Source organism: Meriones unguiculatus, chromosome 17 (assembly GCF_030254825.1).
Source record: "Meriones unguiculatus strain TT.TT164.6M chromosome 17, Bangor_MerUng_6.1, whole genome shotgun sequence".
Classification (NCBI taxonomy): Eukaryota; Metazoa; Chordata; class Mammalia; order Rodentia; family Muridae; genus Meriones; species Meriones unguiculatus.
In genome coordinates, this window is record NC_083364.1 from 89,628,167 (window position 1) to 89,651,432 (window position 23,266).

The 23,266-nt window shown below is 39.5% G+C and overlaps 1 protein-coding gene and 1 pseudogene across 5 annotated transcripts in view; one reads left to right on the forward strand and one right to left on the reverse strand.

Moving 5' to 3' along the window:
* Positions 1 to 23,266, forward strand: part of Map3k7cl (MAP3K7 C-terminal like) — a 66,695-nt gene that overhangs the window by 25,179 nt on the left and 18,250 nt on the right. For 4 of the 5 annotated variants that reach the window (XM_060370690.1, XM_060370689.1, XM_021648010.2 and 1 more), the window contains exons 4-5: positions 3,650 to 3,765; positions 21,182 to 22,315. In XM_060370690.1, coding sequence (XP_060226673.1) covers positions 3,650 to 3,765; positions 21,182 to 21,362 — 297 coding nt within the window. In that variant the 3' untranslated portion in view covers positions 21,363 to 22,315. Of the gene's footprint in view, positions 1 to 3,649; positions 3,766 to 21,181; positions 22,316 to 23,266 lie in introns of those variants that run through there. The other variant, XM_060370688.1, reaches the window with a different exon arrangement.
* On the reverse strand, positions 243 to 577 carry LOC110555032 (large ribosomal subunit protein eL30-like; annotated as a pseudogene).

The following is a 23,266-nucleotide window of genomic DNA, read 5'->3' on the forward strand; positions in this document are numbered from 1 at the left end:
GTTTCTCTCTAGCTATACCAGGAATTCTCCTAGATTATACATTGGTTTTCAATTTGAACATGTGTTAAGCAGGCTCACAGACTAATTAAATCATACATGTCTGGGTTTAAATGTTCCATTACTGGTAGTTCCTACTGGTATTTCTGTTTTTTGCTTTTGTTTTTTTTAAATTGATTGATTGATTGATTGATTGATTGATTAATAACAAGCTCTGGCAAGCTTTCACAAAATCCTTTTCTGGTTTACTTTTCTCCAGTGTGTGTTGGCATGCTTCTAATGATGTGAGAATGGCCTGGATCTGCGACAGCCATCATGCTCATTCTGTACTATTTTCCATGTGCTGTGTTCAGTTCAATATCCTTGCCACTGTAGTGATGGACACCAGTTTTAGCCAAAATGACATAATATTCTATGTCAGAGCTCCTCAAAGCTGGGCATTTGCAAGGATGAGTAATTTCCCTTGCCTCCATCTGCTCGTCTTCAGAGTTACAAATTTTCCAGTTTTCACAACAAGTTGAAACTTGGAATTGATCAACTTCAAAGACCTTTTCATCTTTTTTTTTTTTTCAGACACCATGTTTTGCCTTGGTCTGAGATGGCCCTCAACCAAGAGCTGGTAGCTCTGTTGTTAAGCTATAAATCATGTTTGTATGCTTGACTGTTAGGGATGTATTTTCTCAGGTGGAATTTTAATTTATCGAACACTGCTGGTCACGTCAGCTTCTCTTTTGAGGAGTGTTAAGAAGGTCAGAACGAGCTGCTATCTTGAGAGCCTAACAGCAGTGCACACCTACCATAAAGCAATAGAGGGACTGGAGTTGGAGCTCAGTTGGTACCCTGCTTACATAACACAGCCCCAGGGTCAGTCCCCAAGACAGCATACACCAGGCATGCTGGTACACAGAGGTAGGAGCAGAAACTCAGGGTCATCTTTAGCTACATAGTAAGTTTAGGGCCTACTTGATGACATAAGAACCTGTTTAAAAAAACATGGCAATGAGTAGTATTAGGATGCACAGGTTAGCATATCATTATCCTAAATTATACTTGTTATAAAACTTTGAAGACTTATTACTTGGAATTTCTTCTGGGATGCAAACTCCAGGCACAGAAACAAATTCTTCAATGAATTTTCTGTAGAAAAAGAAAAAAAGAATAGGTTTCATTATGGCATTTTCATCTGTGTATATAATATGCTTTGATTATATTTGCACATACCTCAAATGCCCTCACCTGTCCCTCCCCGCCTCCCACAGGTTTCCTTCTTCCACAGTACACGTCTTAAAATTTCTACATTAACAGATGTCAGTTAGCCAGACACACTGCTGTATATCTGCAATTCCAGCTGATTATGGTGGGGAGACAGGTGTTAGGGCCACCTGGACTTCATAGTGAACTTAATGCAAGCTATGTAATTTAGCAAGATCTTGTCCAAAAAGAAAAAAAAAAAGGCCCAGAGATGTCACTCAGTGGTAGCATGCTAAAGTGCAAATAAAAACAGTGGAAAAAAAGGGGTGTGTGTGGGGGTGCTGGGGCAATGGGTCAGCACTTTGGAACAATGTCTTCTCTTCTAGAGGGTGGGGGTTCCATTACCCAGATCCACATGCAGCTCAGAACAGTCTGTAACTCTGGTTCTAGGTGATCTGACACCTTCTGGCATCTGAGAGCATGCATGTGGCCCACGTATATGCACACAAGCAAAACACCCATACTCAAATACCTACAAAACACAAAAGCAAAGTCATGGGAAATAATCTCACTTACTAAAAAGAATTGCAAGGTGCCAAGCAAAGGAAGGAGGAGGGAGGAGTCCCCCATCATCTGAAGAAAGTGCACTTGGGATTTTCAGTTTTGACCAGCAGTTGTCCATGTTTATTCTCTCGGATGCAGAGCCCATACACAGGACTTCAGATTGGTTTGGCTACGGCATGAAGTAGCAGCTGGATTAGAGGTTCAGGTACTTGCAGGTGGCAAGCAATGTGCTGAATCCTGCTTGAACGGAGCGTGGCTTCTGTGGTGTTTATGAGGACAGGAGAGCGAAATGTGTGATCTAATGGCTGCCAGTGGGCAGATCCTTTAACAGGGCACAGATGATTTAGAAGCTTGGCTCTGGAGCCTGGGGTATGCTACTATCATTCCACTGACTGTTAGAGTTGGGAACTTGCCAGTGTAACAGGTGAAAATTGGTGAGTGGGTTGAGATTCTGGGACACAGACTGGAGGAGCCAGGAGTTCCAAATTCCTTTGGCAAGGGCTTCACCTCCTAGGGTGAATGATATTGTCATACTACTGTGCCCTGGTATTCCCTTTTTTTTTTTTTTTTTTTCTGTATTAAAGAGGATCATGATTACAGTTGGCTTGGGCTGACTCTGTGAATGTGCTCATAGAGATCCAGGGAAAGATCAGAATTTTAAATCAGAATTTTAAAACATCGTATACCTTACTCTTATTATTAACAATATGTATTCATTGTGCATATTAACAAATTTCAGTGTGACATGTCAGTAATGCATACATCTGTTTAAGTGAGCAGGGTCCTATTTAGCTATTATCCAGAGCATATGCTTTATGGAACTTCTGTTACTTACTGAGTAAGTACGAAACCCAAAGAAATCTGTGTGTTTGAACAATATAGGAGCAAATGCCAAGAAATCTACTAGTTAGCATTTTGCTAATGTAAGTTTGTGAGAATAGTACCTGGTCAGACACAGTTTACCTACATAGGTTATAATGACAGATAAGACCAAAGAACTTGTTCAACAACAAACTTTCATGGTTCTCAGATTTTACACGGTTTTTTTTCCATAAGTAATTAGGGAGTGATTTAAAACTCTTTAAAAGATAATTAATTTCTACCCCAAACAGTAGTGTTTTAAATCACACACTGCTGATATAGAAATGAGAATAAAAACTCATGAAAAACTAGTTTGTTAAAAGTGATTTCTGGAAGTAAGAAATCTGTTAACTGTAGACATCTGTTAACTGTAGAAATGTTAAGATGTGTACTGTGGAAGAAGGAAACCTGTGGGAGGAGGGAAGGGACAGGTGAGGGCATTTGAGGTATGTGCAAATATAATCATGTTATATTTAGAAAGGTTTGCCAGGTGGACCTGTTTTCCTCATAGATGGGAGGAGTGAAGAACCTCAAATCTGTTCTCTGTTCAACCTCATGGTGCCGCAAGTAGGTTTAGGGATCTGATCTTCCTTACCAGTCTGCTACTTCTGCCAGCACCGTCGCCAGCCTTGCAACCTATCCCTGAGTTGATCATGCTACTCAGAGGAGAGTCCTTCTAGTAGAACTGCAGCACTCTGATGGGCTTGTGCTTGTGGACCATGGCGTAGACAAAAAAGGGAAATGAAAACAGACAACTGCAGTATTTCTACTGATCTTTTCTAAAGCAGTTTACAATTTGCAAGGAGAAGCACAAATTAATGGGAAACATATTTTTCACTCACACATTACAGGTAGGTCTTGTGGTTCTGGGTCAGGGATGAGATGCCCATGAATGTCACAGGAAAGTCAATGTCAGCATGGTCATCCCACCACTCTGTGTTCCCTCTAACAGAAGTAGAACATGGCTCTTGGCCATGTTGATTGACAATGCTGCTTCCTGATGCAATGGACTGATTGCTTCTTCTTGTCTTTGCAGCCCCTGCCACCTTGTCACGACTCCGTAGAATCCATGCAGGTGTTTAAACAACACTGCCAAATAGCAGAAGAGTACCATGAGGTCAAAAAAGAGATCGCCCTGCTTGAGGAAAGGAAGTAAGTACCTTCCCACTGAGTCTCTTCCACTGAGCAGACACTGTAGTGGGTGGGATGGGAGAGGGTTGTAGGAAGCAACAGTCCTTCTATGGATCAAGTGCTTTTACCTGTGGACTAGGGAAAAGAGCTGTGGGCATGCTTACACTCAAATTTCTTTTTTTTTTTTTTAATGAGAGATTTCAGTTAAGGAAATTAAATTTGCCAAAATATCATCCAGGTCCATGCCATATTTTCCATAGCCATACACAGAGGTTTCAGGCCACTTTGGCTTGATTTTTCATTTATGTTTAAGCAGTAGAGGACTCCCATTTAAATGAAAATCCCCTTCAGAGTTATGTGAATGTATTAGTTGACTAACTGCATTTTATAGTCCCAGTAAGTTTTTATCTTGATAGCATTTATTATTATTACAAGTCTGCTATGGAAATTAATTAGAACACTTTGATTTTACTGACTTTTTGTTTCACTCACTGTAATTGCACTCACTTCTGTCAATCTCTATCCTCAGTGACTCTGACTTTTTAATTCCTGAAAACCATCAAGTTAGAAACCGTGTCTTCATCCTCTGGCCAGTTTTTTCTTATGTACATATTGGGAAAATCTGTTGGTACTATTTACATCTTGAATAAGGGGACAAGTTATGTTACTATTTTTTTCTATTTCATATAGTTTCTCAAGTCCTATTTCTTTATTTCCAGTTCTTCTATCTGGATTTAAGATTTTCTGCTTCAAAATCTTAAACCCTTTGGTGAAATATTATAATTGTTTTCCTTCCTGTTTTTTATCTTCCTTTTCTTTAAGGTTAATGGCAGTTTCTGCCTCTTCCTCCCCTTCTTCCCCCTTCTCTCTCTGGAGACATAGTCTCATCATCCCGGGTTGGGGGACAAACCTGCTATGTAATTAAGGACGACCTTTCACCCTCCTAATGTCACAGACACGTGCTGCTACAGCTGTTTTATGAAGTGCTGTGTGTCAAACCCAGACAGTCTACAATCTAGGCAGGCACTGTCCTGACTGAGCTCCACTTCCAGGCTCAATAGCCAGTTCTGACCTGGATTTCACAACTAGGAACCTCTATAGGCCTTCCTTCCTTGACCCTGTCTCAACTGCATTAGTCTATTACCCTTCCCATGCTGGAGCTGATCCTGTTTGTCTGTTCCACATGCAACAGTTCCTCAGGGAAGGCTTATCCCGTTTCTTCACTCATGGTGATCAGATCTTTTCTTTAGCAACGGAGGAGCCTCTGGAATGATTCTTTGAAGTCAGCAGGCCAATGTTATCAGTAGACATGCTTAAACTTATTCTTGTCTTTATGACTCTCTGTCGCTCTTACAGACACATGCTTTCTTTAACATCTCTTTGTTATCCTTATCATCCAGCATGGAGCTGTTCATAGAGATCAAATATGTATAAAGTTGATCTAAGGTAGTCCATGATAGGTTGTAGTAATGTCCTCTGCATACACATATCTGTTTGTATTTAAAAATACAGAGTTGATGTCAGTAAGGGTTATGAAGATGAACTGTTAAATCACTAAGTATGGTTGGAGCCATCACCATATGGAATCGTCCTCTGGGGGCTGTTGTCAGCAGCACTGTTTTTCATTATGGTGCAGTTCATTTCATAACAGATCTTTTTTTCTGAACAGTCTTTGTTTTCAAGCAAGATAAATCAGGCTCTGTGGATTTGACCCAAGCAATTTGCATTCCATTTAAAAATGATTCTGATGAGAGTTTCCATCCCAACACTTCATAAAGTGTGGCCGACTGTGATGCCTTTGGCAAGTGGCCCATGCTCATAAGACACAAAGATTCTGAAGTATTTTAGAAGACCCTTTCTGTACTGGAATTGCTGGAGCTCAGCCTGTTATTGGAACTTGAGGCTGCACTTTTGTTGTCTCTCCAGAGGAGGTCTCCCTGGGTCATGTTTGAGAGAATTTACATAAGTGTTCCTGGTCATGGCTGATGGGTGGATGAAGATAGTCAAGCCTTCTCATCATGTGATAAATCCTGCTTATTTATGTTTATTTCTGGCGTATGACTGATTACATACAGAGCCAGTTCCTACTTTAGTTGGCTCATCTAAGCCTGCTTACCTGTAATCATATTCCTTATAATTGCATAGGTTGTAGCACCTCACATCTTTTGGATACATCTTAAAAGTATTCGTTCTCATTCCATCTACAGCTTCCTTTGTACATCATAGAGCTTTAGAAATCTAGCATCAGGTGCCAGGCAGAAAAGATTTAAAATATATGAGTAAATTACAACCAGCTGTGAAGGTTGCTGAGTTCCAGACCTAACTATATCTTGTCTGGTAAAGAAAGTATTTCTCCGAATTTTGTATGAACCATGCTTGGGCAACTAACACTATCAGAAAAGGATAGAGTTACAAAAGATTAAATGATATTTCTTACTGAAATTTTTTGTTTGATGATTCAGGGCTCTACAGTGCTTTCAGTGTTATATCGTTTTTATCATGGGTGTAGACTATTTCATCAGCCCATAAGAAAATCTTGTAGTCTTGAGCAGTCCCTCTTATTGTCCCCTCTTCCTAGCTATTTTAAGAAACCTATTTCCAGTCTCTACCAGCTTGCTGCTGGGCATTTTAAAATGAATGTTATAGTGTAATATGTTTTTGATGTGGCTCCCAGACTGTCATACCATAATGTATCATGGTTCATCCATGGATCACAAACCTGGGCTTCCCCCTTCTTATTTGTGGATAATATCCCATCCTATACACCTTATTTGCCTTTCATTGAATAATGTACATTTATGTTGTTTGCATTGGTTAGTATTTGAATAATATCATTACAAGCATTTGTGAGAAGTTCTCATTTTTGCATGTCTCTGCTAGTGCTTGCTCTAGGCCCTTCTGATGAATAGCCACACTCCCGGATGGAAATGATGTGTCATTGTGGTTTTGATTTACATTCCCCTGATGGCTATGCTGTTACACAACTTTGCACGCACTTCTGGGCCATGTCTATGTTTTCCTGGAGAAATGTTTATTTAAAGAGGGTTTTAAAGGGTTTAAGATAGTTAACTTTTTATTGTTGAGTAGAAGGATCAATACCGTTAGTGGGTTCGGGTAAAGCATTAAAAGGGGGTTTTTGTATTAGGAAGCCACAAACACAAGACCTACATGCTTATGTCTTACTAAGATGTAGAGTGGTGAAGAAGAACAAAAGCTTGTCTAGGAAGCGTTGCAGTGTACAATCTGAAGCATGGCAGAGAATATTGTAAAACTATTGTAAAAATAGCCCCTTTTGTTTGCTTTTGGTCATGGCAGTTAACTCATTCTGAAATTGTCAACAGATATTTTTATGTTTAAGTAGAAACATTTGTTGCCTTAGGTTATTTTATTTTATTTTTAAAATTTATTCACTTTACATCTAGAATGTAGCCTCTCCCTCATCTCCTCCCTATCCCACCCTCCCTGTGTCTCCCCCATACCCCTCCTCTAGTCCACAGAAAGGGGGAGCCCTTCTCTTCTACCATTTGACCCCAGCCTATCAAGTTTCATAAGGACTGCCTGCATCCTCTTTTTCTGTGGCCCAGCAAGCCTAACTCCCACCCTCACCAAGGGGAGGTGATCAAAGAGCTGGCAACAGAGTCCCTGTCAGAGACAGGCCCTGCTGCCCTTACTGGGGCATCTACATGAAGACTGAGCTGCCTATAGGCTACATCCGAGCAGGGGGTCTAGGTCCTCTCCATACCTGGTCATTAGTTGGTGCATCAGTCTTTGCAGGTCCTCCTGGGCCCAGATTTGTTGGCCTTAGGTTATTTTTAGGCCAAGTTCTGGGGAAGTCTCCAAAAGTTTGGGGATGAAGAGGATATTGGTGGGTCACTGTCATAGAGTCAACAGAGAAAGGCCAATTTTATCCACACTATTTCACCAGGGTGAGTTTTTGAAAAAAGGTTGTGTGGTGTGAACACACAGAGAACCAAACCTTTCTCTTATACTCCAAGATTATGGGTCTTAAGCATTTTCTCAATCTAGAAATTGGGTCTTCATTGTCATAAAGAAACAAAAAGAGAAGTGTTTTGTAACTGTTTAAATTGTCTAATATTTATACCAATAAAGACAAAGGAGGTGTGAACTGAGGTAAAAACCTGCTAGCTTAGCCAGGTAACTTTATTTTCCGAACTATATACAAAATATGTTTCCTTTTTTTTTTTTTTCAAGGTCTCTCACTCTTTTTTTTCTTAAATTTTTTTTAAATTTTTTTATATTAATCACAGGTTATTTACTTTGTATCCCAGCTGTAGCCCCTTCCTCATTCCCTCCCAATCCCATCCTCCGTCGTCTTCCCTGTGCCCCTTTCCAAGTCCACTAACAGGGGAGGACCTTCTCCCCCTCCATCTGACCCTAGCTTATCAAGTCTCTTCAGGACTGGCTGCAATATCCTCTTCTGTGGCCTAGCAAGGCTGCTCTTCCCTCCTGAGAGGGGAGTGGAAGAGCTCATTGTTAAGTTCATGTCAGAAATAGTCCCTGTTCTCCTTATTAGAGAACCCATTTGGACACTGAGCTACCATGGGCTGTATCTGACCAGGGGTTCTAGGTTATATCCATACATGGTCCTTGGTTGGGGAAACAGTCTCATGAAAGACCCCTGTGCCCTGGTATATTTGGTCCTTGTGGTGCTCCTGTACTCTCCAGGTCTTACTAACACCCCCTTCTTTCATTTGATTCCTTGCACTCTGCTGATGGTTTGGTTATGAGTCTTAATATCTGCTTTGATACACTGCTAGGTAGAGTCTTTCAGAGGCCATCTGTGGTAGGCTCCTGTCCTGTTACTTGTTTTCTCCTACATCCAATGTCCATCCCATTTGTCTTTCTAAGTGAGGATTGGTCATCTTACCCCGAATCCTCTTTCTTGTTTATCTTCTTTAGGTGTATATATTTCAGTATATTTATCCTATCTTATAGGTCTGTATAAGTGAGTATATACCATGTATGTCTTTCTGCTTTTGGGATACCTCACTCAGGATGATCGTTTCTAGGTCCCACCACAAAATATCTATTTCTAAGGCTGATTCCCCAACTAAACTGCTAGCTCTTTAGAAATCTCTTCCTATCTGTGTCATTCTGCCTAGCTAGTCTATCTTTCTCTTGAGCTCCTCCAAACCCAATGGACTCCTTAGAGAGACAGAGAGAGAAACTATCAAAAGTCCCTATCTCCTCCCATACACCTTTGGCAAGCTGAACCATGTCACAGTCATGGATGGGGGACCTCCAAGCCAAGTCAGTAGGGACCAAGTTGTTTCACCTTTATGGTGGGATAGCTGGAGACCACCTTGCTGGTGGTCATAGATAGAGCAAAAACCACAAGGCTTCTCCCAAGCGACTAGCCTGAAAATAGGCAGAAGCTTTCCATTCTTTAGCATTCTTATGTATGGAGACTTTTAGAGGCACAACCAAACTGTATCTCTTCAGGACACACTTAACTTCATCTGACCTAATATCTCTATAGGCTTTTATATTTTGCTAACAATTAGGCTTTCTATGTACAATTATTAAGTCTTTTATAACATTTTTTTTTGTTGAAATATAAAAGAACGGCTTAATCTTTAACACAGTAAGACTTCTTACAAGATGAGAAATTATAAGGATTGCTAATACACAAAAAACATCTATCATGTGTCAAGCTTTCAGAATGTCCAGCTTGTTTGTATCTGGCAGTCTTTAAGTAGATTTTAGTTTAAAGTTTCGAAAAATGTTCCTGTCAGTCCTACAGAAACTCAGCAGTTTGAATGTCCTTATGAAGCATCTGCAGCATCAGCCAATGACCAGCATCAGCCAATGTGGTGACCTTCATAGTCTTCCAGCAAACATCTTTTTTTTTTTTTCCAGAAAATGTCTCAGCCTTATTGTAGGTTTCAAGTTTATCTTGTTTTCTCTGTTACCCGAAACACATGTTTTTCTCTGAAAACATACAAACATTTTCCCCCCCAAGACAGGATTTTCCTGTGTACCCCTGGATGTCCTGGACTCGCTTTGTAGACCAGGCAGGCCTTGAACTCACAGCAATCCACCTGCCTCTTCCTCCCAAAGTGCTGAGATCACAGGCATGAGCCACCATGCCTGGCTGACATACAGACTTTAAAAGTGTCATGCACTAACAACTCAGCATTAGCACATGTATGAGGTCAAGGAGCTGGCACAAATGATACCTTGGTTGTTGTGCCACAGCACAGTCGCTTTGATCGACAGATGTTGATTTTGTGTGGGGGAGAAGCATTCATTTTAGTTGAATTACTAAATTGGCCCAGGGAGTTACAAGTCCCTAATCCCTGCCATTTAAAACTAGACCACTGTCTGTCAGTATAGCCTGTTGGGTAATGACAGCATACCACGTTTAGACGTTACTGGCATTAATCTTTTGTCTTTTTCAAATCAAAACAATATCACATTGTCTTTATGACATGTGTGTTCATTTGACTTATCTCCTCTGATAAAAGGCATTTGTACTCTGTATTACCAAGCTGATAATTAACATGCAATACAGTTAATAAGCTTAACAGAATTATTTTTTATATGTCACCAGTTTATTCCTTTTGGAGAGAATATCTTCTCTTGATGGATCCATAATTTTTCTTCAGATGTTTCTTTTTTCCAGTGGTCTCTGGTTTCCTTAGTTGGATGCTTTTCTTCTCCTGGGAAGATAAAAGCAAAAGCCTGGCCTCAACCCTAACCCCAGGTACTTTCATTGATTAGCAGGATATATCTGTCCTGGGCAAAATGCTCTTTGGCAACAACAAAAACATGACTTTTCAAATTAAAATTAATTTTGTTGTAAGTTTGAAACTATTAAGATTTATGTGTATTTATCTTTTAGATCACTAAGGACATTATTTTTTACTGCTAAGCAAAAATCTACATAATACCTTTAAGGTAAAAAAGGTGTCATTTTGAATTTTAGACTTCTGATTACAAACAGCTTTTTCCTATCAACAGAGGTACTTCATCGTGTAGACTAGGCTGTCCTAGAATTCAGAGATATGCTGGTAGTGACACTCTGAATTTACTTAAATACTTAAAAAGTCTCCTATGTTTTAGTAATACCGAACAATAAAAATATTCAGTTAATAACAACCTGTTCTGCACTTCTGAAGAGAGCAACAGTTTGCAAGTGTCCGTGTCCTTGAGCATGAACTTGACTAGTTCTTCTCTATGTCATTGGTATCTGGATCATCCCTTTTACTCTGTGTAGTTGCCACAGACACCATAACTAGGAACAAGTTTGCAGCATTTAAAGGCCTCTTAGTCCGATGAAATATGGCTTCTTCTTCCTCAATCAAGCTCCCTACTTATTTTTTCCCTGACTTATAACCTGCCTTTCCTGATTTATTTGTATCAGTATGGAATGTAGGGACTCCAGAATTGGTTTCTTTTTTACTATATGAGGGAGAACCCAATTTAGTTCTTTTTATAAACTGAAGTCTCTTACTTTTGGAATATTTGTTGTTAATCTTTCCCAAGAAATTACTGCAAGCTTTTTGCCAATGTTCATTTTCTGCCCATAATGAAGCAGTTTCAGCATTAGTAAAAGGTATCACAATTTCTGCTGGGTCTAAGTCTCATTTTTTCTTTCAGAATCAATTCAGAAATCTTTTCTACATAGCTCTTTAATTTTTTACTCTGTTTGTATGCTAAAAATATCCATTCTAATATATCATCTTCTCTCTGCATAAGAACTTCTGTGGGGGAACACGTAGAAGGCAGAATAACTAAGATACAAGCCATCTTTGGATTCAAGTGATCCACATGTGCATCCTGTAATTTCTTTTCTATCAGAGCCCGTTCCTTTTCAGCCTCAGATGACAGTTTTCTTGGACTATTTAAGTCTTTATCACATTGTAAAGCTTGAAATAAATCCCTTATTTTTTGAGTAATTAATCCAATAATGGGCCACAGTTAGTTAATATCTCCCAGCAATTTTTGGAAATCATTTAGAGTTTGGGACTGATCTCTCCTGATTTGTACTTTCTGTGGTTGAAATTTTGTAAACCTATTTTATATACTAGATAATTGAGAGACTCTCCTTTTTGTATTTTTTTAAGGAACAATTTGTAATCCCCAGCAAGTCATTTTTTTTTTTTTTTTTTTTTTTACTTCACTAAACATTTTTTCTAAGGTGTCTGCATCTGAATCAGCCAGTAAGATCTCATTCATATAATGATAAATTTTAGATTCAGAAAACTATGAGTTATTTCTATTGGCTGTTGTAAGAAATCTTGACATAGTGTTGGATTAGTTAACATTCCTTGTGGAAGATACCTTTTAACAGGTTGAGTGTCATTATAAGTAGGCTCTGTGAAAGAAAAGTTTTCTCTATCCTGTTCTTGTGAAAGTATAGTTAGAAGAAATCTTTTAAGTCAATCACTATAATAGACCATTCTGAGATTCCAGGCTGCAAAAAGGCCATTGGCTGATTCACAGTATTTATGGCTCTTAAATCTGTTAGTATTCTCCATTGTCCAGATTCTTTTTTAATGACAAATATAGGTGAATCCAAGGACTGGTGGATTCTTCAGCGTGTTGAACATTCAGCTGCTTTAGTGCCTGCTGTTCTCATACTTGTAATTTTCCTTTTGTCAGAGGCCATTGGTCTACCCACACAGGCTTGTCAGCCATTTTAAAGGGAGGGTGGTTGGTATACTTGAAAGATCAACATATGTTGTGTCCTATTTATGGACAACCTGGACAGTCTGTGACTGTTCTTGATAGCACCTTTCACTATTTTTCTCAGAAGCATTTTTTAATTTTATGAGATTGAAGGAATGTTAGTCTGCATCTTCCATTGCTGCAACAAATCACATCCCCCCAAATTCCTGGCTGTATTACACATAAGGCTTTAATTTTCCTATTTGACATTCTGGCCTTCTACACTTTTTACCTGAGATAAAGTTTCAAACCCTAGAAACTAAATATCTACCTCCTGAAGAGATCAATCTGAAGTCCAAGATTTTGGTGAAATTATTGTTATGGCTGCACCTGTGTCTACAAAAACTTTCTTTTTCAGTATCATTTATAAATACTTCTAGTTTTTGTGTCTGTTCATCTATATCAGCTTGCCAAAATACTTGTTTTCTGGTCTCTCTTGACCTTCTGTTTCATCTACTGAAGCTGCTCTGACTTTGCTATGTGGTTATTAGTGGCTATATCTGAACAGTGCTGCTTAATTGCTCTGCAGATGAGTTATCCACTGCTGACCTGAGATGGCCAGCTTGAGTTTGATATAAGGGCCCGCGAAAGGTCCCCTAGAACATTTTCCTAAAGTTTTCCTACAAGAAGTTACCTTGTTTGTCCCTTGTACCATCTGCATTCATTAGTCCAATGCCAGCTTTTGCCACACCTTCTGCGTATTCCAGAAGACTTAGACCTTATTTTGGAATTATTTTGGCTCAGCCTACAATTCCTTTTGAAATGACCTTGCTTGCCACAGTCAAAATATTTGGCAGCTTGATTTTTTTTTTTTCCAAGACAGGGTTTCTCTGTGTAGCCCTGGCTGCCCTGTACTTGCTTTGTAGACCAGGCTGGCCTCAAAAACAGATTATCTGCCTGCCTCTGCCTCCCTGAGTGCTGGGATTAAATGTGTGTACCACTACTCCTGTCTTGACAGTTTGATTTTTAAAAAAAATATATAGAGATTACTTTTCCTGTTAAAGGAAGTGGGAGATCCAATATCAGCTGAATTTCTAATCCACTCATATATTGGTGCTGATATTGCTTTTAGAGACTCAATAACCTTTTTGCATGCAGAATTAAAATTTTTGAAAGCCAAAGTTTTGATTAATACTTCCCTAGCTTCTGAATCAGATACTTTTCTATTTACAGCTAAAGTCAATTTTTGTAAAATATCACTGAAGGCTTCCTTTGGAACTTGTATAATTTTAGTAAATGATTCAGGTCTTTTTCCTGTTTCTTCAGCACTTAAAGCTGCCATTTGACAAGGTGGCATCATCACATTCAACCTGCATTTGTACTATTGGCCTTCACCTAGGAACTGATCTTGGGAAATATTGATACCTCTATCCATGTTTCTCTGTTCTATCTGCTTAGCTTCTTCCTTCCATCATGATTAACACTGTAGCTGAAGAATAGCTTCTAACACTGCTTTTGTCATATTTTTCCAGTCTTGGCAGATTACTCTATTTAGAATCACCCAAGTATTTAATATCCGCTTCATATAAAGTAAATGCATACCATATGAAATAATTGATTCTTTATTATTATTATTATTTTAAATCTAGCATTTCTATGAGATGCCATCCAAATTCTTCATAAGTTTGGGGGTTCCTGTCATCTGCTTGTTTTGTCATATAGTAACTGGATAAGCTAAGATTGATTTTCTAACAACTTTTGATTGACCTTCACTATCATTATAAAATGGTGCAGTATGCTCTTGTCTTAATTTCTCTATCTGTATCTGCATATCTTTGTAATTTTTATTCATGTCTTTCTAATTTTTCTTTTAAGGCTTGCATTGCTTTTTATATGTTTCTTTTTTTTTATATCTCTAAAGCTTTTTTCTTTGAGAGGGCACAGAAAGCACTATGGCTATTGAGGATAAAATATGAATTACCAGAATTATAGTAATCAAAATTAGTATTAAACCAATAACAGTTAAGTCATTTATCTTTTTATTTTCTGTTTCTATTTTAAGCCATCTAAGATAGTACTATACAGGGTTCTAATGCCCTGTGTTTATGGTATTTCTCTTCCTTACATGGATTATTCTTTTTAATATTACCTAACTCCTTAAAGACTTCTCTGGTATCTTATCAAATCTTCTCAGCTTCTCCCACCATTTCCATGTATCAGCAGATGATGTGATTTTTCTGCCTGATTACTTTTGTGCCACTTGCTTACTGCCTTGTGTTTTTCTGTCTGATTTCTTTCTGCATGTACTTTTTCCATGCACTGGAGCACCAAATGTAACTTGTTGGCACACGTTACCTGCTAGCTCAGAAAGGTAACTTTATTTTCTGAACTATAAACAGCATATCTATTTATAAGCCTGATTCTACAGCTTAAACTGGCAGCTTTTTAGAAATCACTTCCTATCTGTGTCGTTCTACCTAGCTAGTCTACCTGTCTCTTGAGCATCTCCAAACCCAGGAGGGCTCCTTAGCTCTCTTTTCTTGAAGTCTGTTTTACCTGTGTCCTGCCAGCTGCTTCTCTCTGGTTCCTGCAAGCCCATGGAGAGGATCTCTATCTCTTACCCTGGAGCTCCTTCCAAAAAGGCTCTTCCAACCCCCCCCCCGACACACATACACACATACACGGAGAGGAGAGAGAGGGGGGAGAGAGAGAGAGACTCTATCAGAGGTACAAATCCTTATAAGAACAAGTTTCTAACTCCTCCCCTGCACCCTTGGCAGGCTGACCCATGTCACTGTCATGGTGGGGGTGAGGGTCTCCAAGCCGAGTCAGTAGGGACTGAACCATTTCACCTCTATGGGGGTACAGCTCGAGACTATTCAGCTGGCTTTGTCTCAGGTCATAGAACAAAGACCTCAAGACTTCTCCCAAGCAACTAGCCTTAAAACAGGCAGGAACTTTCCATTCTTTCACATTTGTATCTATGGAGGCTTTTAGAGGCACACCCAAAGCACATCTGACGAATGCAGTATCTATTTAGGCTTTTACATTTTGCTAACAATTAGGTATTCTATGTATAATAACCAAATATCCTATAACAGTATTTTTCCATGAGTGTTTATAATAGTGGGTAGGAGTATGGCATAAACTGTTCTCTCTTTCTCATGATGTTTTATCTGTCCATGTTGTCTCCTGGGTAAAGCATGAGATTGGAGTTTATTTCCCAGCAGTGAAGATGTATTTCCTGAGACCAATCTGCTAGCAAGAATAAACACATTGCGTGGTTTGCTCTTGGATGTAATACTTGTTGAGCAAGTGACGAAAAAACACTGAAAATTGATTGCAGATGACTTTGCAGGAGGAGGCAGAGGAAGGGCCAAAGGATTTTCTCTTCTTTTAAGTAGCTAGTTTTATGTGAAATGTCAATACTCCAGGCTGTGAAATGACACTTTCATTTAATGCCCCAGTAATCACTGGCTTTCCAACCCAATGATTAGTTGGCTGTCTAGTCCCTTGACTAGAATCTCATTCCTACCTGCCTGCCTGAGACCTTGTTAAAAGAGACATGACATTTATGTACCCGTAATGAGTATATCTTTAAGTAGATTTCCTTTACTAAAGAAGAGGCACTGATGTAATCTCTAGGAAGTATAGCAAGGAAGCTCCTTAATTTTTACTTCATTCCCCACTCCAGGATCTGATCAGGGTGACTGCTAGAGCAGATCCTACAGCTTTCTTTATGTACAGCAATATTTCTTGCAAGAGGACTCTCTGCTTTATCTCCAACCCTGGACATGGCTAATATCTAGGGAAATGTTTGATTTCATGGTCAGGAAGTTGTACCTAGCATCTAGTGAGTGAAAGCCAAGAATGATGGTAAGCCTCCTGTAATGCCAGGAGAGACTCTTCAGGTCTATTTACCAATCATATTAAAAATAAACCCTTATTTAGACCCAGTCTCACTCCCCCTGCAAGGAAACTTTGTTGTCCTTTGGCCACACTGCTGCCTTTTCACATTTTAGTACCTGTGTACATTTATTATTTATTCAGGAGCTTTCAGCACCATCATCCAGATCAAGTTTTAGAAGTCTAAGTTCAATACCAATTTTAATTCCTCCATCTTAAAAAAAAAAAAGGAAGATAAAACCCTCGAAAGATTATCTGAGGCATCTGCATTTCCTCTCCTATATAAATTTGGGCCGCTGGACACACATCTTCCAAGTACCACCAGCAGTTCAAGGATTCCAGATCCTTATTTTAGAGTAAAGTTCATCCTATGAAAAAGATAATTATGTTATTACATTAGTTAATACAAAATTGTTAACTTCATCAGGGCCAAACTGTCTAGAATTTTAATTTCTTTCTAATAAAAATCCTTAGTTAATTTGCAAGTACTGAAGACTATGATAAGGATCTTTCTCCTCTTACATTTTTGGTTGTGAGCCTAGCTGAGCCATTTCTCCAGCCTGATAGTGATCTTTTCGGATAAAAAATTTTATCATCAATGAGTCAGTTCCTTGGAACCTGAAGAGTTTCCTACATTTTGAAATTAATATCCACAAATTTTCAATCTTTTCTTTACTGACGCTTTCACTTCTCTCCTTTTTCTTTACAAGTGAAACTTTTCCAGCTATGTGACTTAGGATGGGGACATCTGAGGATTGATGGTAGAACCTAAGGGTGTGGTCTTCAGACTGCTGAGATGCATCATGTAAAATTAGCATCAAAATAAGATTCCCGTAGTTATGGCCTTCCCCCTGCTCCACACATCATGTGACACTTAATGAATGATAGACATGATAGCCTGAAAACTCAAAGATGGGACCACATTTTACCTCATTGTAAGTAATGAATTCTTCTTGGGGTCATCTATTTATAGGATAGTTTCAGTAGTTTGGTATGTCGGGACTTACCCATGACTTCTAATTGGTGAACATAAATGTGTCTAAATTAATCAGTTCTACACAGGAGAAGGCAGACTTTTGACAGTTTTTACTGTCTATCTATATAATTACTTACATGAAGCTCGTTTAGAAACCCGTCAGCCAAGGCGTCTTGATTTCAGTAAAGATATTATTGGCACTTTCCAGTATGGGGAGATGGGATGAGACTGTTTCAACCTTTCCATGTGCTTATAAAAGCAGCGATTCTCTGCATGGTCATTGCCACAAGTCAAAAGACAGGCAGATGGCACCAGGGGTTAACAGAAGTCAGATAAGGAGTCAGGAAATCAGCCCACACCCCTGACCACATGGTGAAAGCAGAACTCTGCGTTGGTGTGAATGATGTATGCCCCACAGCAATGTAAAGTGAGTATAAATGAGAAGGTGACCACCCAGACCACCTCAGAGGGTTGGCCACAGTTTTCTCTCTTTCAATCCCATGGAAGGCTTTTTGCTCATTAATTTCTTTAAGATAGTTACAAAAGAACTTTTACTAATCAATATTTAATTATCAGTATTTTCTGCCTCAACTGTGCTCAGGGATACAGAGAACTGAGCATTTAACCAGGACGGGCTTGACTTCTGCCATTTCTTATTAGCTATGTGGCTTTTTTTTTTTTTAATTAAATGGAGCACTTTGAGTTAGGCTTTCTTTCTTTTAAGATATAAATGATCTTTCCCCGAAGTACTTTTTTTCAATCATTAATTTGCCAAGTATTTATTGGGAGTCTGCTCTATTTTAAATATCTTGGAGATCCAGACATCTTGAAGATCAGTTGGAAGCTAAGAACTTACTGTATGTGCCTGAAAGTGCTCCACGCCCTCCCCTTTGGTCCTGCTGCACGCTTCTTTTACGATGCTTGGTTTTGCTCAGCAGATGCCAAATTTAGTGACCAAGGGACTCTATCAGGCGTAGGAAGAAAATACCAGAACTTCTATTCTGATTTAATTTTTGCCTCTTTTGGAGATCACCTTATTTCAATGGTTTCAAATGTACAGAAAACTTCAAAGAAAGTGTTAAAATCCTTGTGTGTCTTTTACTGGGTTTAGTAATTATTAAAATCTTCCCAAAATGTGCTTTGTTCTTCCTTAACCATGAGGGATTTCTTTTTTCTTGAATCACTGAACATTCCTCATGTTTAGATGCAGCTTGTATGTTTTGGGTTGTGTAGGCAATAGCACAGACATGATGCATGGTCTTCCCAGGGCACATGGTCCCCATTTGTCTCTGCAGTAGTGATGACAATGAAGTTGACTTGGTTAAAGCCGTCACAGTGACCTCTCCACTCCTCTACCCTTCGCAGAATCTGTGGCAGAATTTGTGGTCCTCACAATTTGTGGCAATATACTTTGCACACATGTAAATGTGTTGTTTCTCACCAGATTTTCTTTCACCCCCTTGTTTTAGCATCCAGTGTTATCTCATTACATAGCCATATTGGGTATGGTTTATAAGATACAGAGTATACTAACACATATATAATTCAGGAATTAATCTGATTTTGTGTTCAAAGTTTTCTGTGTGATTGTTTTGAACTAATATATATTATATATGATATAATAATTAATACATAAATAATGAATATATTATATAAATATAACTAATATATTAGTTCAAAACAGTCACACACAAAACTAATATATATTATATATAGTTATATATGTATAATTATATAAGAACTAATATAAATTAGATCTCTCTAATAACCTAGACTGGCCACAAGTTCCTCCCTCAGGCTGCCAAGGACCAGGATTACAGGCATCACATTTAATGTTTAACTAATAGTCTTAAAACACTCAAATGGCTCAGGAGATCTAAATGAACAGGACAGTAATGTCATTTTCTATTTATGGATTATTAGAACATTACAGACAGGGTTTGTGATCATAAAAGTTTCCTTGCTCCTGTAGCCCTGCACTTATTTCCAATATAAATGTGAATACTATTATTTTGTATGAATATATACTTTGCATTCTTTCGTGTGTCTTACGTAGTATCAGGTCAGTGTAAGAAGAAAGAAAGAAAGAAGACTTTTAGGAATAAAGTCCTTCCTGTACAGGGATCTATATCATGATCCAGCCAAGTACACATCAGGATTCTGTGCAGTCAGGGTGTGCTTCTTACTCCACTTTTCAAAGAGAATAACATTTAGACTTTTACACAGCATGTTGTGCTAGACATTGGAAATGATCTAGACTTAAATATACAGGAAGACGCGTGCTCATTACATAACAACACTGTGCTGTTTTATTTGAGCGTGAGGAGACCTGTGGAGGTCCTAGATCTCATGCCTGATGGGTGTGAAGGCACAACTGTATACATGTGAGTGCTAGAGAAAGACATGGAAAATAATATCCTCAGCACCAAAGCTAGGGCTTTTGAGCATTTGAGTAAATGCTGTGCCACTGGACTCCACCTCCAACCCCTCCTGAAGACCTGTTAAACCCAGACCTAACAAACAAAAGAAGCTAAACACTGAGTTCCAAGGACAAAGATTCAATAAGAGACAAAGTAACTTTCCTCCGAAGGACAGTAGGCAGGGCCTTAAAGTATACTGTGTTAGTAACTGATAGTCTTTCTATTCCTTTCTAAAGTAATAATTTTAATAACTTGTTGCACCTTGTTTTACATTGATATTTGCTTTCTCAGAGGCAGAAATGCATTGCTGTTTTGACTTTTAAGCAGGCAACACTTAATTTGCTGCCCTTAAGGGAAAAAAAAAAATTACAGGCCAGTGAGATGGTGTAGCAGGTATAAGGACCACCTTACTTGGATCCCCAGAGTTCATAGTGGAAGAAGAGAGCTGATTCCACTTCAGGCTGGCATGTGCACATCTGTACACACACACACACACACACAAGCAGTTTAAAAGATTATTGTTTGGGATGACTGACCTACAGGTCTTTAGCATGTGTCCAGCACATTGGATATGTCTAGTGGAGGTGCTACGTAAAAAGTCCCCAAACCTGTCATTTTGCAGAAATTAAAATTAAAAATACTTAGGCACTGTAGTTCACAACTGTAATTTCAGCACTTAGGAAGCTGAGGCAAGAGAATTGCTGTACATTTAAGGGTACTCTGGGCTCCATAGTGAGTTCCAGGCAACTTGGATATGCAACCGTCTTGTCCACGGTTGGTGTGAGTGTAAACTGGCAGCTACTATGGAAATCAGTGCAGAGGCTTTCCACAAAACTAAAAATAGAAGCAGCCTAGGACCTAGTTACCTCTCCTGTGCACATACCCTAAGGACTCCACATCTTGCCTATCCATGTTGCTCTCTTTTTACAATAGCAACAAAACAGAATCAGCCTGGATGTCCATTAACAGATAAACAGATAATGAAAACACACATTGGAGTTTTATTCAGCTTTAAAGAAAAATCAAATTATGAAACTTTCTGGGAAATGGCTGAATTTGAAAAATCATAGTAAGTGAGGTAAGCCAGGTTCAGAAACACAAACAGTGTATATAGCTCCTAACCTCTAATTGTTAAATAGGCATTAGCAGAAGGAACCATAAAGGAAGGAAGTAGCCCATGAGAGTGGAAGAAAGGAGGCTTTAAGGGAACAGCAGAGATGACAACAGAACCAAGTGGGGGACGAAGGGTACAGGGGGAAGAGGGTAGGGAGGTGAGGTGAGCGTGAGACACGCATGAGAACGCCATGTTGAAGGAAACCTGTTGCCTTGTAAGCTAATGAAAAAGTAAGAATACTTGAAGGGAAAGGGAAAAGTAAAGGCCTGTCCTTGGTGGCCGGAAGGGTAAACAGTGAGAAGAGCAGCAGCGTGAGGAGTAGAGATTGCTGGGAGTGTTTGCAGGGAAGTCTCTGCTTCTCCTTTTGCCCTGTGCCCTGCGTTTCAGGAAGGAGCTCATCGCTAAGCTGGACCAGGCAGAAAAGGAGAAGCTGGATGCCGCTCAGCTGGTTCGGGAATTTGAGGCCCTGACGGAGGAGAACCGGACACTGAAGATGGCCCAGTCTCAGTGTGTAGAGCAACTGGAGAAGCTCAGGATCCAGTCTCAGAAGAGGCAGGGGTCGTCCTAACAGCAGGGAGGAAATGTGAGCAGGCGAGGTTGGTGACTGCTCTGCACTGGCCAAAAGATTTGCATCTTAAAGGAACAGAGAGTAAAATCCATCCTCTTTACTACTCACAGGGCAAGTGCTTCCAGTGGGTTTAGTGCTGCCTCGCTTCTAGCTTGACAGAGGGATATTTTATTTTAAGCAAGGTCATTAATGCAAAGCTCTCACCAGTACATATTTTCAGAGATCAGAGATCTTTTCCAAAGATATATATATATATATATTTCTTAGTTAGAAAGTTATGATCATACTATACGTTAGAGTAGAAAATAATAAAAATAGAATACTGACTGGCACCACTGAAAATCAAGAGCCATAAAACAAGCCAGTTGGATGTTCACTGCAGCTTCACATCTGTGCATCTTAAATTTTATGCCTTTTCCTATTTCAAGTCTGCTCAGCCACAAAGCATGGAAACGCCTCTGCACATAGCTGTGCTCGGTAGCACCAGATGTAATTCTTCAATGACTGATTGTCCTAAGAGCAAACGGTTGCGTAGCCTAAATGATTTCTCATGAAAATATTATCGGGTGTGTCCATGCCCAGAGCTCACGGGCCAGTGCTGACTTGTGTGATAATCAAGGCTGGCCGAGCCTTCTTCACTGCTTGTTAACACCCAGTGGATACGTTTGCCTTGCCTTTGTATGTGTCTTTGGGATCTGGGCATGGGGTAAGTAGAAAGCTACCATTCAGATACTATTTTGTTGAGTGTCTACGTAAGATCAGTGGAAAGAACATAACTGTTGCAGTGTTTCAGGAGATGCGGTAGATCAGTAAAAACTGACAGGCACGTGCATGTGAATTCATAATTGAAGTGATTTCTCTCTGTTGCAGCTACCGCACTTACCCACCCGTCCTTGTTCTGTGTCCATTTCTATTCACGTGATTTCTTTTTCATTAAACATGGATCAAAAGTACAGCCCTGAGTCTGGCTCTGTTCTTAGGCCCTTTGTGCTAGGAGTTGCCCCAGTTAGAATTTCTTCTCCACAGTATGTACTGAAAAAGAAGTGAAGTCCTTTTTCAGGGAGACACTTGGGCTTCTCAGCTAAAGCACTCTCTCAGAGCACTAATAACGATTATGATGTATCATGATGACCTGAGAGAGACGGTATTCCCAGCGAGGCATGGTGTTCCCCAGGGGATGTTCGACGGCATCTAGAAACATTTTCTTTCCTTTAAAAGAATATTTGTTATTTGTGTGTTTGTGTTTATGCACATATGTGTGAGCGTGCCACGGTACCCATCTGATTGTCAGAAGACTTCTTGGATCAGTTCTTTTATTTTTTTTTTTACCTCGTAGACCTCTGATGTTGAACCCTGGCTTGGAGGCAAGCATCTGCTGAGCCATTTTGCTGGTCTTTTTCTTTTGTTGCCACTATTAGGACACAGGGCACTTTTGGTATGACAGCGGAGCTCAAGAATGATACCACAGACAGAGCAGCTTCCCCTAAAAAGAATCGTCCCATTCAATGACATGTCAACATGACAAAGAGTGATGCTCCATCATGACAAACCAACCACTGGGGATCGTGGGCACAGAATGGGAAGCCAGGGCTGCTTCCTATGTGGTGCAGAGGCTGTGAAGACTTCCCGTCCTAGAGATGAAACTTTTCTGCGGGTCTCAAAGTCTTCCACTGCTGTGAAGCCTGACTGACAATTTCTTCTTTATTTTAATTTATTTCATTTTTTAATTAAATTTTAATTTTTTATGTTAATTACAGTTTATTCACTTTGTATCCCAGATGTAGCCCTTTCTCCAGTACCCTCTGAATTCTTCCCTCCCTCCCTCATCTCCTCCTCTGCCTCTCTCCAAGTCCACTGATAGAGGAGGGCTTCCTCCCCTTCCATCTGACCCTAGCCTATCAGGT